This window comes from Phaethon aethereus, assembly GCF_964289735.1.
Source record: "Phaethon aethereus genome assembly, chromosome: 6".
In the NCBI taxonomy this organism is placed as follows: domain Eukaryota; kingdom Metazoa; phylum Chordata; class Aves; order Phaethontiformes; family Phaethontidae; genus Phaethon; species Phaethon aethereus.
This window is the reverse complement of record NC_138580.1, coordinates 31,383,476-31,400,175: the sequence shown is the minus strand read 5'-3', so window position 1 is coordinate 31,400,175 and position 16,700 is coordinate 31,383,476. Positions and strand designations below refer to the sequence as shown.

Below are 16,700 nucleotides of genomic sequence, written 5' to 3'. Positions count from 1 at the left end.
ATGGATGGCTCCATTGTCTGGGGATGGGGCACGGCCAGCACAGCTGGCACGGGGGCTGGCGCGCTGCATCCCCCGGCAGGCAGGCAGGACTCTTGCCGGCCTCGAAGAAGCCATGCAAGCCTCTCTTGCCTGTAACCTGTGGTTGTGAGGCAGCCTCCCTGCCCTGTGAGGGAAGAAGCAACAGCTCCATAAAGGTTCGTGCTGCCCTTCTGCATGGTGATGCTAACTGGAGTCCCACTCAATGCGGGACTTCCAGCATCTGTGAATGCATCAAGGGCCACAAAACCTCCCAGTCTCACCTTCTTCAAAACAAGACCATGAGCTTTGCAGGCCTCTGACTTGCCCCTTCCATGCTTTCTCTTGGAGCCCTAGCAGGGCTCTTCGGGGTGCTACAATGTGCAGAGCCCTGCTTGGCAGTTTCCAAATAGAAAGAGAGCTTGGCTGTGGTTGGAGGGAGGGTCTGTCAAAGATTTTGGGTCGATTCTGAGTTTCCCCATCCCAACCCTGCTAATCCCAATGAGGAGCTAGCAGAATGCCACAGGAACAAAAGGCTTTTTTGGTTTGCTTTTCTGCAGGCAAAATACTTCTTGTATCCTACATTTTGTTTAATTTAACACTACATGTGTTCTCCTTTTCATTCAAAAATCGGAAGAGTATTTGCAGGCAGCGTAAGCAAGATCTTCCCTGACAAGCCCCAACCTAGAGCCACGCTTAAGGCCAAGCTCTAAACCCCTAACTATGGTGGCACAGATGGCGCCACTATAATCATGTTGTTTTCCAGTTACTCAGATCAGGAGTAGGCACTGCATTATTTCAGGAAGGATATGTTTGGATTAGACACTGGTTTCTGGGGGGGATGTATGGGGGGTAATTATTTGTCCCATCAAACAGTTTTGGGTCCTTACAGATGGCTATTTGGGGTTCCAGGAATACCCAACTGTACTGCTGATTTTTACAATGGGGGCAGTTAGAAGTCAGAAGAACCTGACTGTTATGGTTAGTGAAAATAGTAGATTTGTGCTGATAAAACACTACTCAGCATGTTTTTTGCTTTCTAGACGTAACCACCAATGCACTTAATAACAGGACTTGAGGCAAACTATACTGTGTGAATCAAACACATAAAAGTATAAATATTCCTTTTTTTAGAAAGCAAGTCTTAAAAAGTGCATTATAATCAACTACTATGGCAAAAGGCAAAATATCCAGCATTACCACACACGCAATGGGCATAATGTGCTTTATTATACCCTTAGCCTGAAACCGGGTAAATAAAAATCAAATGACCAAAGTACAGTCTCCTGCACAGATTAGGGTGCTGAGAACAGGAGGCCTTGGAGAATTAGATCTGAAATCCTTTGTCTTCCTGATTACACTCTGGAAAAGGTGGGCACGTCCAGAACACTGAGGAAGCTGTGCTTGCGTTACTGCTCACCGTGTCTCACTACCCTGACCTGTACCTACTTTATAGGTTCTGGATGCTGGAGGGAAAAGGCTTTACGGAAAGTAAACAGCACCTGCAGTTTATATTCCCAGTACCCGAAAATATGCTGTTGGGGAAACTATGCAGTTGTTCATTTTCAATAAAATGGTTTAATATATGGCCAGCGAGGCAGCATTAGGGCAAAGCAGAAGATGACACTGTTATGGCCCTGGGATCCATCCTTGGCTTTGCTGCTGCCTGCTGTGGGGAGCTCTGTGGACCGCTCAGCCTGTGGCTGGCTACACACACATAATCGCAGGGGTAAGCTCACGCTTAACACAAGCCTGCAGCTTGGGTAGATCTGTGTGCAAGGAGCCCCACACTTTTGCTAGAAATGCAAAATACCGTTCTTTGCTTCATTAAGATTAGAATTGTGTGGCATTTTTCAGTGAAAATTCGGTCAAAAATGTCGACTGAGTGACATCAAAGTATTGCCTAAATAAAGTCTACTTTGCCAAGCTGTTTGCCTGGGGCAGCGGGGGGGTGGTGTGTGGATATTCTGACAAAGTTCAAGTAGTTGTTTAGGCATTTTTCATGAAACAGCATATTCTGGTTGCTTTTATTCAGAACAACTTTTGCTCCTCAAATTCTTCCTATTTTCCTTTAAGCATTATGTTGCTCTAAACTGCCGCAAACCTTTTTTTTTAACTGAAAATAATAATCTAAAAAGCACCAACATATTTTTTTCTTTCAGTATTTCAGAAATGTCAGCAACCCCTTAAACTCAGCTCAAGCACTTCTCTAGCTCTAGGCTGTACCACCCAAGGAACAGAAGCTCATAGCCATCTATCTACCCACCTACCTCCTTCACCGTTATATTTACAAAGGGTTGTACTGATGTGAGCTCTGAAAGAATGAAATGCAATGCAGTTTATAAAAGGAGCTGGATGTGAATCTTTCCTATCTCAAAATCCAATAAAGCTTATGATTTTTATTGCATGTGGGAATCCTTTGGTCTATATAATACTGATTAGCAGCTTGGCCAGTAACTCTGATAAAACCATAAAGTACTTTCGAATGTATTCTGGCCAGAGACACCTGGGAGTGAAGCGTGTGTGTTGCAGCTGATGGCCCCAGGGGCACACACGTACTGCGGGATTTCTTCTTTGGTTCAGTTCCATCTTGCCATGGTTTTGTTCTACTCTCTCCAGAAAGAAAGACTCCAAGCCTCTCTTATCCTTCAATCTTCCTGGAAAGGAGGCATAATTTCAAAACTATTCCCCCTCACCTTTCCAACACACGTGAACCCAAAAAATTTACAACCTGCTTCAGTCAGGGCTGCGGACTGGACTTCAATGGATCCCAAACAGAACAAAGCAGCATTCTTAATCCTGATCTCATTTAAACAAGGGAACACCAGGAATAACATTACTCCAAGTCAGCAATGCTTCCCCAGCGCTAATCCAGCCATTAAAAAGGCATAAGGAGTTTCTTTGATGCAGAGGGACAAAGACAACCACAAAAATGAATCAAAACCAGGGAAAAAATAGAGATTAAAAGTAATAATACTCCTTTCAGCAAACCACAGTCTGAATGCATGATAAGTGGCTAAAAGACACAATCACTGCAAGATTTAGAGAGAAAAAAATCTCTCCTGACTGAATGAAATATAAATTAAACTCACTCTGGTACAGAAGCATTTCCTTGACAGGGCAGTACCCATTGCCATCGGGAAATCCAGACCAGTTTGCTGCAGACGAGGGCTGCCACAGCTGACCCTTCCCTGATCACGCTTAAGGAAGACACACACGCTCAAAGTCAACAGTTGTGGGGAAAGGAAGAAAAACACAAACACAGCAGACCTGCTAGAAGAGGTTTCCATGGAGGTTCCCTCCCCAAATAAGCAGACGGTTTCCAGTTAGTCAGGGTCAGGGACTGCCCGTGTGGTTTCCTGCCTGCTCGCCTTTGTAGCTTATCTAGATCTCATCAAGATATGCAGGCTGAAAAAATTAGAATGGCTAAGTACAGAAATTAGGGAAACTAAATACGAATGAGCCTTGGTTTGCACTTGTGCAGACAAGCAAGGGAATCTGCGCCCGTGGGTGGGATGAATGCAGCGGTGCCAACCCCGCTGCCGCAGCAGCCATGTCGGACTGCGGCACATCCCATCTACAGAGGTCAGGTCAGGTCTCGTTAATGCGGTGGTGCCTGCCCAGGCACCAAAGCCGTGTCTAACTCTACCCAAGACACTCTGGGAAACAGCTCAGCTGCTTTGAAAATACCCCTGACATCAGTTCACAACCCTGCCAGCTCTAACTGTGGAGCCGGTGCCCACGCTCGCAGCCCTCGGAGGGGTGGCACACATGCCGTGCACGTCTACGCGTTCTGCAAAGCTCTGCGCAGACACTGGCTCTTGCAGTGCTGTGCATGGGAGCAAAGCAAAAATCCAACCAGGAACGTATGCACAAGCTACCATATGGAAAGGGCATTCTCAAATTAAACCCTGAAACCCAGATGAGATCTAAGGGAAGGACAGTTTCACTTAAAGGAAATCTCTGAGGTCAACCAGCAATTAACTGAAAGGTTCTGATTGAATACGCTATTGACTGCGCTCACATCAGACAGCTTCCTGTTTATTATACCTTATGGGCTGTCTAGGTGCCAAGACATTAAACTGTCAATAATCTATTAATACTAAGCAGCTCCTCCCTCCTTACTCCCCCATGCAAATACTCTTAGGCTAAGAAACTGCACTAAAAAGATGCAAAATTTTTTAGTGAGATGGAAATGAGCTTTTTAGGGTATTTCTTTGCTTGGTTCCAGCTGAAAGTACAGCAACATTCATAAACAATATAACACGCAGTCTATAACTACATGGAAAAAACTGTGTTAAAAAAAAAAATCAGACATGATTGAGACCATATCCTGAAATCTGGCTTTCTTTTCCAAGCCATCTTTAAACAGTCTAAGTTAAATTTAATTAACAATTTACAACAAGGAGAGAGAAGTTATTTAAAGAGAGGCCTACAGGTCCTTAACATTCAGTGTCTGGGAAACAGTTGTATATAAAAAAAAAGTTTTAATGAATTTAATAGAGAAAAGCACTTTAATTAAATGCTGTCAAAGAGGATTGTATTAATGACTGCACACAAAGGAATTTAAAGCAAGCCAAGTATATTTAGCAAATAGGAAGTAGGCTTTCAGAGGCTGCAACTATTTATGTTTCTGCCATTGCAATGCATCTAGGAGATCGCGTTCCAATTGAAAGCAGTTATGTTATTAGATATGATTTTATTTATTATGGATTATTAAAATTTCAAATGCTGCAGGGAATACATTTATTTCACTTCTAAAATGAAAGAACAAAGATATTTCCTGCTTGTTCAGTAAGAGGAAAAATAGAAGAGGAAATAAATAATAAATAATAATAATAACAACTTAGCACTTAACTAGTGAAGTGCTGTCCAGACAGATCTTTTTATGGGGCCTGTTGAGTCCTGGAATTTTAGTGTGTCTCTTTCTTTCTGCTACAACTGGATGGATTTTCAGTTGCTACCACAGCTTCCCTCAACACAGCACGGAAAGAGGAGCCACCTCTTACTCCTCATGGGCAGGATACAACTCCTTGTTCTATCTTGCGGTAGCACAAGGGACTTTGGCGATACTCTGCATGTTTCAGATCTAAAAATTACCAAAATCCCAAGAGGTAAAAAGCAATCTAGGTTGCCAAGCTTTTTGCAAGCAAGATTGAGAAGACCAAGGTTTTCCAGACCTAACCAAAAGGCTTAGCCACACAACTCTCATAAAAGCTTGTAACAACTACGGGTCTGCATTAAACCTTTCTGCAGAACATGCTCGCCTTCCTCAACATCCATGTGCCGGGACTGGCAGCAGGAAGGAAAGGGGCTCTTCATGATCCTCCCTGCCCACATGCCTTGGATTCAAGTGCAGCACATCAAACGGGCATGGCCTAATAAGAGCATAATGTAGAGAACCAAACCATAAATTTGAGAAAAAGCAACTAGAGAATTCAAGGGTGTCAACATTAACTTGTGCTATGATAGTACAAATAGCATAAAACTAAATTTAGTCCGAACTAGAAACCGAGGAATGTTTTTTGACACAAAGTTAATGAGACGGCTGGGTCTGTAATATCCAGGACACATTCTGTGATTTACCACATCCTTTTTGCCATATGTAATGGTAAAGAGGTTAGTAATGATTTTAGATGTTTCAAACTTCTGAATGCTCCACCAGAGCCACCTTATACGTGCTTGTACTCCTTGGTTGCTGAACATCAAGTCCCTTTTAAGTTAGGCACCACAATGTGAGTTAGTCCCAAATTACTGGTTTTAAAATGTATTTATTTGTACTTAAGTATAAGATTTTTACTGTCTAATTTGAAACATGAAAAAGTGACTAGAACTGGGGAAAAAACATTGGAAAGGAGGCACACGGGGATACCTACTTCCTTTCACAATGCGAGCAGCATCAAAAATGGTAAAGTTCAATTTTATCTGATTTTTGTTTAAGACTTTAATAAAACTCATGTGTGATGTGTGTTGAGAATGTAGCCTTTGTTGTTCCACAGCTAGGGATCTTGCAAACAGCTTCGCTTTGTCTGTGCCAAGATATTTTGGAATATTCTTTGAAACACTGTAAGCATAGATGACTGTGAGAAAAAATATGTGCTACTGTACTTCTGGATACTTGATGTGTGAGAATAGTGCATACACACAAAAACACTTCCCGTTTCAATCTGCAGTTCCTGTAAAAGTCCATACAAACACCAAACATACACAGCATACTAACCCTGGAAAAAACACATCCCTGCACATATTACAGTCTGTGGGTATTTCCAACCATTCAGGGAAAAAAGGAAAAAAGAGAAGTCCACGGCAATGAATTTCCAAAAGACTGGCCTGGGGCAGAGAGACCGAGCATCTTTGTCCCGCTCTGTCATAGTCTAACTCCCAGGGCTGCCTAGAAGCTGCACGATTTCCTTGGGGGATGCTGTGCAAAACAGGAGGAAGGGCAGCTCACTCACTCTCAGAGATCTTTGAGGGACAGGCAGTGCAATGTGCTCTGATAGCACAATACAGTCCTGTTTCCCTCCCCATATAATTTTTACAATTGCCCATCTGCACAGAAAGACCATCTGCAATGATCCAGGGCTCTAACTTTATCCTAAGATCTCTGTAAGGAGCCTGAGAATAAAATGTTGCATACAGCCAGTAGCCTATAAACATTTACACATCTCTAAAGTCTGATACTGTAATTTATGTACACGTGTGAGGGACAGGGAGTACTTAGGGAGCATTAAATAGAACTTAAAAAGAACAGTATTTTTAACAGCAAAAATTGTCAAATGTGAATGGAACAGAGGCTCACCTAGTGGCTTTTCACCCTTCAGGATTTGGCTCCTATCAGCCGGCAAGCTTCAAAGGTTATGTGAATTTAAAAAGCTTTAAAAAGATTACTAAAGCAATCTTGCTCTAGATGTTTGCTCATCCTCAAACTACTGCGACTCCTTACAGTGCTGGCGGCTTTGCACTTAAGAGAGGGCCAGGACTGGAAGAAAGGAGGGCTAAATCTGGTCAAATTGTGTGTGAAAGGCAAAAGGGTGAGACGACAGGGGCCAAAGCTACAGTGGTATCAGAGCAACATCAATGCAAACCACCATCCTGCCGATTACTGCCAAGTCTCCACAGTGCTAAATCTGCACATTCAGATTTTAAGCAGAGTTTCTGCCTGGAGCATCCCCCCGTGGGAGCCAGGGCAGCCCGAGCAGACCTGCTCTGGGACAGCCTCACACCAGCCACCGTTTGGACAGAACTGCCTCTGCCTTGAACGGGGCAGCATGTCCTGCATGACAGCGCACGTGTCCTCGGCCCCAGGGACGGCCTTTACCTACGATGTGGTGTCAGTACCCTCGCAGTCATCTTCGTTGTAAGAAGCTGGTGAAGAAAAACACCAGCCGTGCTCTCAGGGCTCCCTCGCTTAAGAGTCCCACCTCATTCCTGCCCTGTCCTTGGTTGATCCTGGACCACATGAAAGCTGTCCTGGGCACTGACGTGGCCTCACGGTTCCAGGAGTCTGAACAAATATGGAAAGGATGTATTACTTTGACAAGACTAAACTTGCCACCTCAGAAAAAAACAAAACTATCCACTTTACTTGATCTCCCATTTCTAGGGTTAAACAGAATAGTACTAAACCTAAACTAATTTCAGAACAGAAGCAGTTTTGCTTTAATTGCAAGTACACTCCCCACTATCATTTCAAGGGGAATTGCAGGCTTAAAGTTAATAAAAATCAGCAGCACTTTTCAGCCACATTAGATATCCACACTAAACAGAAACAGCTGAGAAGGCGCAGTAGGCAGGTTTGGCTATAGCAGTCAAAGCTCAGCAGCTTTCCACTGCAATTGTGATAACTATCAATCACGCAAAGCACTATCGGACACCTCAAGAGTCGAACGTAAGGGGTTCGTCTTCTCGTACGTGCTCCTGTTGCCTTTGTCAAACCTCATGCAAGACTCTGAGCTACTGTGGCCCATTGGGAAAATGGTGTGCACCAAAAGGACGGAAAACCAGAGCGCACGGCCACAGCTTTTGTTCCAAAACACAGCATGTCTGGCTGCAGGGCGCAGGTACCGGAGCAGAACGAGAAAGTAGTTCAGAGGTGGAAGCCTTTTTGCATGTACTGCTTTCCTCAAAGAAAGAGAGTCCTTTACCCTCACCCAAAAGCAGACACACACATGATAAACGCAGAGTAAGTGGCATTTGCAATATATATTGTCTTCAGCTTTAATACTGCATGGAAATAGAAGTTACAGAGTCTGATTTTTTTTCAGTGGTTTTTGAATGCTTTAGATTGAAAGGACATACTGAGATTGACTGTTCTTGTCTAATTTTGGTAAGAGAGACAGAATGGAACTCCAGTTAGCGTAACAACTGAGGAAGACAGATATTCTCCACTCACAAAATTCACAGATCTCGTTCTGACATGCATTTCCCCCTGCAGTTCTAAATCAAAGACAAAATAAATACTCCAGCTGCAACTCACAGAAACCAAAGCTCTGAGCTTTCTGAGTGGAATGGATAAACCTGTGATACAAGTATCTCGGAATGTCCATCTGGGCTTCTTGAGTACAAGTTGTCTCACCAGTCTTGACCACCCCTGTCCGAACAGACATCACATCCAGCCATGGAATAAGGAGCTGGGGGAATCAAAAAGCAGTGGGTATCCATCTATGATCTGTCTTTTGGATGCAGAGAAGTGATCAAAAAGCAAAACTATCAGGGTGCAGCCATTAAGAATGAATCACAGGACACACCATCCCCACAAAAAATTTGTCTAGATAAAACAATAGGCACCAAATTCAGACAGCTAGCATGGTCTGGGAAAGCACTTTTTGTCCAAGTCTCCCAGGCAACTCAGTCCTGATTTCCAGTATGCGAAATCCCCTGCAGTAACCCACGCAAACACGCAAAAACTCACTGTGCATATCATCCTATAGATCATTAAGGACACCATGTTCCCCTATGGAATAACACAGTTTTGCTTCACTCATCAGCTATGATTGCTTAAGTATTATTAATTAATATTATTTTTAAGAAAAGAATTATTAAGTCGCACTCTTTTTTCCATCTGCATGCTATGCGTTGTGTAACCCATGAACTCTAAGATGTTGTTTAGAATCAGATATTTCATTAGGAAGCACTGCTGTGGTGTTCATTCCCCTCTTTATTACTTCTAGAAAGAGAATATGAAATTCGTTTCATTGGATTGCTGTTGCCACTTGCCTTGACCCATTTTTAAGAGGGCTCCATGTTCTGCTGTTTTGCATTTCATTGTCATTTCTAAAATATTTGTTCCCTTCCGTCCCTCACAAAATGACAAAATTAGTATTTCATTTACTTCTGTGGTATGTTATTTTCTGCGTATTTAAAGAGAGACCACAATGTTTGCCGTGAACACACAATACAAAAGAGCTTTCCTACAGCTTTCTACTATGCCTTCTTTTATTTACTAATGTTCCTCCATGATTTATGATCTGAACTATTATAAATCACCAGATTTGTCTAAATCAAAGCTTCTGAGAAAAAAAGGGCAGAGGGACATAATTTTTAAAAAGTGACAAAAGTAACAGTGTATCAGAAAGCACGTGAAAACCATTCCTGTTTCTTTAAATTCAACATTTGACTGCTCTTAAATCAGTATGTACCTACCAGCTGCAGCAGATCTATCTGTCAGCTTATGTAGAAAATGAAAGGCAAGGTTTCCCGCTCTCTGAATAGCAGGTACTTTGCTGTAGTGGTGGCTCATTACTCCAGAGAACCGGCTTATCCACCCCAACACTCCAGAGACAACAGCTTGATTCATCGCTTTCCCAGCTGAGTCAGGCTCCTCTGCCCCAGCAATTAACAATGAATTAGCACCATATTAAAGTGCCAGGCAAGACAGTTATTCTCTGGAGTACTCACCTTGGACACAGAAGACGAATAGTGGGAGAAGGGAAAGAAATTGGATTTACCATGTCCCAGCATGTCTGTAGCAAACACCAAGTCCCTGGTTGGCAATGGGAAGCGGCTGTAGGCACTTCTCAGCATTAACACTCCAGAAAGGTCCAATGCCAGCGAACAGCCCGGGAATGGCGAGAGGATGGAAAGACAGGGTACCCTCACTTCTGCAGAGCAGGAAACTAAGCACAGAAGCATGAGGACTGCTTGCTGCAAAGTGACTGCCTTGCATGCAGTCTGTCCAACAGACACATAAGAGCAAGGTCAGGCCAGATCAAAGGTCCAGCCAGGATCTCGCATCTGATGGTGGTGGAAGAGGATGAAAACAGGGCAAAAATACAATAATGCTTTCCAGCACACCCTTCCATCCTCCAGCAACCTGTGGCTCTGGCACTCCATAAATGAGAGGTGATGTCCTTGCGGTACCCAGCTAGCAACAAACTCACAGGTCTTCTCCCTAGTCCCACGGCAGTGCTGTGTGATTATAACCCATTGCACAGAATGGGAGGGAGGAAGAGTCAGTGCGCACCTGAATTTCCTCAAAAACCAAGCGAGCAGCTGTGGCGAGCTCAGCCTGCATGCATGGCAACATGTAGGTGTAGTGTGGATGCTCTGCAAGCAGCATGTGAAGGAAAATCCATGCTCTGGCATGACCATGTGGTCACACCCGATGCTGCCAGAGAACACAGCCATGTCACAGAGCTCCACAGGGCTCACATTTTATGACTCCTCAGCACAATAACAAATAAATCAAGCGTGCAGGGAGGAATTTCTTGTGCACTGAGCTTCCATTTTTTATTTCAGAAACAGGAAAATATTTGATTAAATGGATTAATAGATGGCTGACAGGAAAAATCTAATCAGAGAGAGAAAAAAAGACAATATTTCTTTTTAAAGCCCTGAACCTAAAACTAAACAGTGAAGTACAGGCTAGTAATACCAAAAAGAAGGCAAGAACCTGCCACAAAAGAAACAACAATTCCTTAAACATCAAGACCCAAGTTCTGTCCTTCTGATCCTGCTGATCTTCCACAGCATTACAACAGCTGCCCCACTGCACACACCCTGCCCTTAGAGGACAAACCAAACCCAGCCTTGGTGTGATTCCCTCACTGAAGGTGTGCCTAACCCTGTAATCAGCAAGCAAACTACACAAAACCCACCACAATAAAATCTTTGCCACTTCCAAGAAGCCATATTGGGGAAAAGGCTGAATTTTATCTATCTGTTATCTTCTGCCTGGTTGTGCCTCTTGTGATGATAGCCAGGAGTTTCTTCCGAGTCCTTCAGTCTGACGGAGGGGCTTCTCCAGCCCAGAGAGGGCTCGGTCGTGGTGGCAGGGAGCTCTGGCAGCAGCATGGGGGCAGCCTGTTTTCAGGTTCTCCCAGTCTCACAGCTGGAGCAGCAGGAGACTCAAGCATCAGACACAAGTTACTGTACACACGTCAAATCCATGAGAGCAGAGAGAGAGATGGGGTGGGCGGAGAGAGAAAGAAGAACTAAGAGCCTCCTGCCTGCTTGGGTGTTACGGTACTGCACCTGCTGTTAGTCACAGCGCTGCTACTTGTACCTTCTTCAAAGGACTATCATCTTGACATCAACGCTGCAGGTAAGGGCTTGACTTACAGTGCACTTTTCACTAGCAAAGCATGCAAAGCAAAGTAGGTCGGTGACTGCAGCTCTTGGATGTTTCCACCCCCTGCTAAAAAGCAGCCAGGCACTGTGGCAGACATTCTGCACCCGCCACCGCCTTGAAAAGGAGATGAGAGTTGCTTTCCCACTTGACACTACAGAGGGAATTTCAGATAGGCAGAATGTAATTACTTGGCCTGGAGTTCAGCCAGGAGCGGGGCCGAAGACCCCTATGCTTATGTAAAGTGTCACAAAATCTCCAATGACTGCAAGTGTGAGGACCTCAGCTTTAAATCCCTGGCTGCCGTCATTGATTCTTCATGGCTAATTACCTAATAGTGACCCTTGCAGCAAAGCCAAAAAACAAACCTTGCTGCTTGAAATAATTCAAGTCCCAGAGACCAAGAACTACACAAAAATTGCTTGGTGCAGAGTATCTTTTGATAGTAGGGAGCAGGTGGACAGTAAGCCTCCTGTGTCTTGCACTGGTTGCGTGCCACGCAGAAACCTACTGGGGTTTTTGGATGGGCAAACATAGTTTTAAAATGCAGCACCCCCAAAACGCAAGCCTACTGTATCAACTGTATACCAGGTCTCCAGAGTTTTTCTATATGTAGTTGCCAGCTGGTTCCATTTATTTTTCTTCATTTTTCATATTTTGACTGTAATAAATAATTAATCCATGGCTTTGTAACTTGCTGACAAATACAAATGCATCACATTCCAACACAGTGTAACGTGTCACTCAGAAAGGCCAACCTGCACGATGCAGAAAAGTGATGTGTAGAAGGCTTTGGAAAGTAGGCTAATCATCAAGGTCACCCACAAGAGCTCAGGGAAACTTTTTCTTCAAATTGTCCCTTACAGGATATTCCTACTTGCTGTGGGCACCAGAACTGGGTTAATATGTTCAAATCTACATAGGTCTAGTCATCTTCCCACGTGTTAGCTCAGCCCTTTACCCTTTTGTAGCTCCTTGCCTCCAAGATCCCACAAACTTTTGGGAACATGGAAGACAAAACTTGCAACATTAATTACTTGGAGCGCTTTCTCTACTTTATAGCTCTGGGAATCTGAACCTCAGGAAATCGATTTTTTCTTCCAGGGAAAGACCGAATAGAAAGCAAGGAGGAAGTGGGTAGCAGAAGAGACAAAGGAGACTGAACTAGGCAATAATTAATCTGGGTGAGACCAACGTGTTTCAGAAGGGGCAGGACTACAAGACAGAAAAACCTCTTTCCTTTGGAAAAAGGTGACTAGATAGTTGGCAGCAGTGCTAGCAGCAGCAGAACAAGAGCATCGACAAAGAATAGAGGCCGAATGCCAAGGTTCACAGAAGGAATACCAAAGCAGTGCAAGCCACCATCAAACAACAATGGGGAGAGCAAAGGTGGGAGGAGGAACTGTGAGATTATTGGAGAGAAGTGCAGTACAGGCAGCTCTCTGAGAGCTGTCACACAATGGGATTAGGTGACTGGCACCAAGTGCCAGTGGCAATCCAAAAGGATGGTCTGCTGTGGAAGGTGTCACCTCAGCTTTTTAGATTGAAAAAACATCTCCTGAGCCTCTCTTGACCATCAGCAGATATTTGGGTTTATGACATGCATCACTAGTTATTAGGAATTCACATAAGGCTGATTTTCTCTTCTGACTGAAGCTGGAACTGCAAAGATGAAAAATCATGTAGTATTTTCATGTCATTTTCCCTACGCGTATTTGTATCTACTTATTTCTCCTTCTATTAGGACCTGAGACAAGGATAGACCAGAGGTGCACAAACCAAAAATTCATACTAGTCACAAAGGTTGTAGAGAGGAGCAAAACAATCCTGAGGATGCTGTGAAAATGAAGGCCTGTTCCCTGCAAAATATTCACCGTGGTCATTTTAGAAGTACTTTTAAGTTTCAGTGTATATATTAAAAAACACTTCTCCATGTTACACTCTTCAAAACCCCGGTGTTACCCACGCATGGACAAACTTCCTCTCCTACCCTCCTACTTTCTGTGAAGTGTTACCTGGCTCCTTCAAACAAAAACAAATGTATGGCTGCAGTTGCCCACTGGCCACTGTTTGAGAATGGGTGCTCAGGTTCTGTGAGAAGGAGCAGGTGATCAAGTCCCCACTCCTGTTCTGCTTTCTAAATAACCACACATTTCTTGCTGTTGCTGAGGAACACATTTGTAGTCCTCTAAATGTTGGTAGCTTTAGAGTTAAATTGTGTTTTAGCCACAACACAACTACTGACACCAAGAGAGCTCCATAATATCACTACTACTGACCTTGCTGTTATCGGTGGCATGGATTGTCATATCCCTTCTCTTCAACCACCAACACAAACCTGCGCACACTCCCACACATGCTGCAACATACACACAGTGAATTCTGAACCTGAGAGCTGTGGCTTGCACGTGGCCCTACAGACAGATGAAAACTGGTGTGTCTCAACCTGCAATGCAGAAGGAAGCTGGAACCAGTTGCTTCTCTCTACCTCTGACAGCGGTTCTCCCCTGCAGACACCCTGAGAAGGAAGTTAGCGCTCTGACCTGCACGGGCTCGGGAGTGAGCTGGACAACATGCTGCATACGCTCACTGTGGTGATGTCTGGACTCTTCCTCGTAGATCACATCCCTCTCATGCTGGGGAAGGTTCAGGAAGCGGCGAATGGTGCAGAGGTTCTCCCAAAGGGTGCGGTTTTCCGGACTTGGGTTTTCTTTCCAGCGAAGCAGCTCACACAGCCAGCCCTGCAACGGTAGGGTCAGCACATTTAATTCACTGAGCACTGAGGAACCAGATGTGAGTGGAAGGTCAGCTAGACATAAAGCTCTGTGCTGCAAGTTTCACTGGTCTCATCTCACACAAAACACCCCCTATCCTCAGCTGCCCTTTGGTCTCAACAAATCCTTGATATATTGTATTTCCTGCAAGTTGGAGAAACTAACACAATCAGCAATGGTTAAGAGGAACCAGGAAGCATAGCATCTTGCCCCCTGTCAAAATCATACCATGTTTAAAAGGCTTGGATATAAATATTTTTCCTATAGAAAACCAGAGTTGAAATAAAGGTGTACCTCCATTTCTGTTTCAGAGACCCTTTATTTCTTCATCCAAGCAAGAGAAAAGGAGATGTGCTAACAACCTCATGCTAAGGATTGCAGCTGCAGGACCAGAAATTGAACCACTACTGAAAATGCTTAGAAGATGTAAACTTCTAAATGTATCAGCCTAAGATGTACCAAGTACAGACCTCTGATCTGCTGTCATTATGTTGCATTGACTCCCCCAGCTCTGAATCCCACCAAAATTTGACAGCTTTAAATAATCAAATGGCCACTTAGAAGATGCAACCTCACAGAAAGGGAATCCTCCAGTATTTAGCACGAAAGCAGCAAACAGGGTCCTGCAGAAGTTCCGAGAGAGATCAAGACAGTAGGTGGAGGTAACTCGAAACCCAACAACAGATCATCATGATAGTAGATTTTACTCCTGCTCTATTGTTTTAAGGTTAGTTGGAAATGCCTTCAAAAAGTTACCACTGTATGAAATCCTGTAGGACCTGTCCACAGGGGTGAGAGCTCAGACCCCTGGAGGGGAAAGCAGGAGGAGCAGACCACCCTAAAACAGAAAGCCAACCAGAGCGCGCGACGGCAGTAGCTGTGAAGGTGAGGACAGCCCCGCAGGTGCTGAGTCCCCAGCCCGTTAACCAGGGGCGGTGGCTGACGCTGCAGCTGCCCGGGGGCACAGCCAGCCCCATCCTGCCTGCCGGCAGCCGCCCCGCTCAGGGCGGGGGACAGCCGCTCCCCGCCTCTGCCTGCGCGCAAGGAGACGCAACGCAAATGACAGAATACGGGAAGATAATGCTGAGGATGCTGTCAACGCGCCTTACTGACTCCTGTCAAAATATTTTACCTAGTAGCTTTATAACCCATCATTTTCGAGCTACAACTCAGCATTTTGACACCACTTTGACAGGCACCTTGCAATACCTAAAAGATAGCTTGATCAATGTTAAAAACGTTCGGCATGAGAAGTAGCCAAAACTGTCTTTTTCCGAACAGCGACTAGAGCGAGCTGAACAGCCAGGTTCATCACCGGCCCACGTGCGGGTTCTTTGGTATTGCTTGTTTGTGTAACAACTTGTAAGCCATCGACAACTTCTACAGTGCACTCTAAACCCCGTATATAATATCATAAGCCGTTGTTTGTCTTACTCTCCACTGCGTCTTCTGCCTTCACCCCCCCAAAAAAGGCAAGATTTGATTATCTCCGCTGCATCAGCCAAGACAGCAACACCAGCTGTTCTCATTGTGCAGCCTCTTCCTCACGGCCTACATGTTAATAACCTGATCATTCCATTTTCTCCTTCAACTGCCGGCTGCAGCACAGCGAAGAGACAAAAACCCAGGCCCATCTGCAGCAGCTGTAGGCACTGAACTGTGAAGCCACCAGGGATTTATAAACTAATCTGTAACACAACACTGCCTTGTTTTTACAAGTGAGAGGCCACATTTGTGCAGACCTGATCTTTTCTTGCAATAAACTAGGAGGGTTGGGGGGGGGGCAAGGATGAAAACAAGATATCTAATCATTTACTTAGGGGGTGAAAAAAATCTGTATTATATTTTCGAAGTATTTTGACTGGTATTTGGATAAGTTCTCAGACAGGTGATGTCTGCATTTTAATATGGTTTGGCCACATCCCTTGCCCTCAGTTCTCCTCTTTCCCTGTCCTCTGCTCAGAAATCCCCCAAAACTTCCTCTTTTTTAGAGAAAAGACAGGAAGAAAGTATCTCACCTCCACAGTGTTTTCTCAGGGGTTCCTCCATACAAAGGAAATAATTTTTGAAACAGAAAATAAACCATCTGTGGAAAAAATAAGCTCCCATTTCTCCCTGTTTTCAGTGATCCGAGTAAGTCTCGAACTGAACTCTTTCAAATGTTTCAAGCAGGTATGTTAAACATCTCCCGAGGGATGCTGCAGCATGGAGACCAATTGTTTAACAGAAAATACACACAAAACCCTGCATCTGGTGGAGCCGGAGCCCCGCGCGGGGCAGGCCCAGGGGAGGCCGGCTCCTGGGGCTCCCCCGAGGGCTGCGGGGCGCTGCGCGGGGCGCGGCTC

At 44.5% G+C, this 16,700-nt stretch overlaps 1 protein-coding gene across 1 annotated transcript in view; it reads right to left on the bottom strand.

The window, feature by feature from the left end:
- The window catches only part of SATB2 (SATB homeobox 2), a 131,489-nt gene that overhangs the window by 9,908 nt on the left and 104,881 nt on the right, over positions 1–16,700 (bottom strand). The window contains exon 9 of the mRNA XM_082001428.1: positions 14,125–14,322. Coding sequence (XP_081857554.1) covers positions 14,125–14,322 — 198 coding nt within the window. The remainder of the gene's footprint in view (positions 1–14,124; positions 14,323–16,700) is intronic.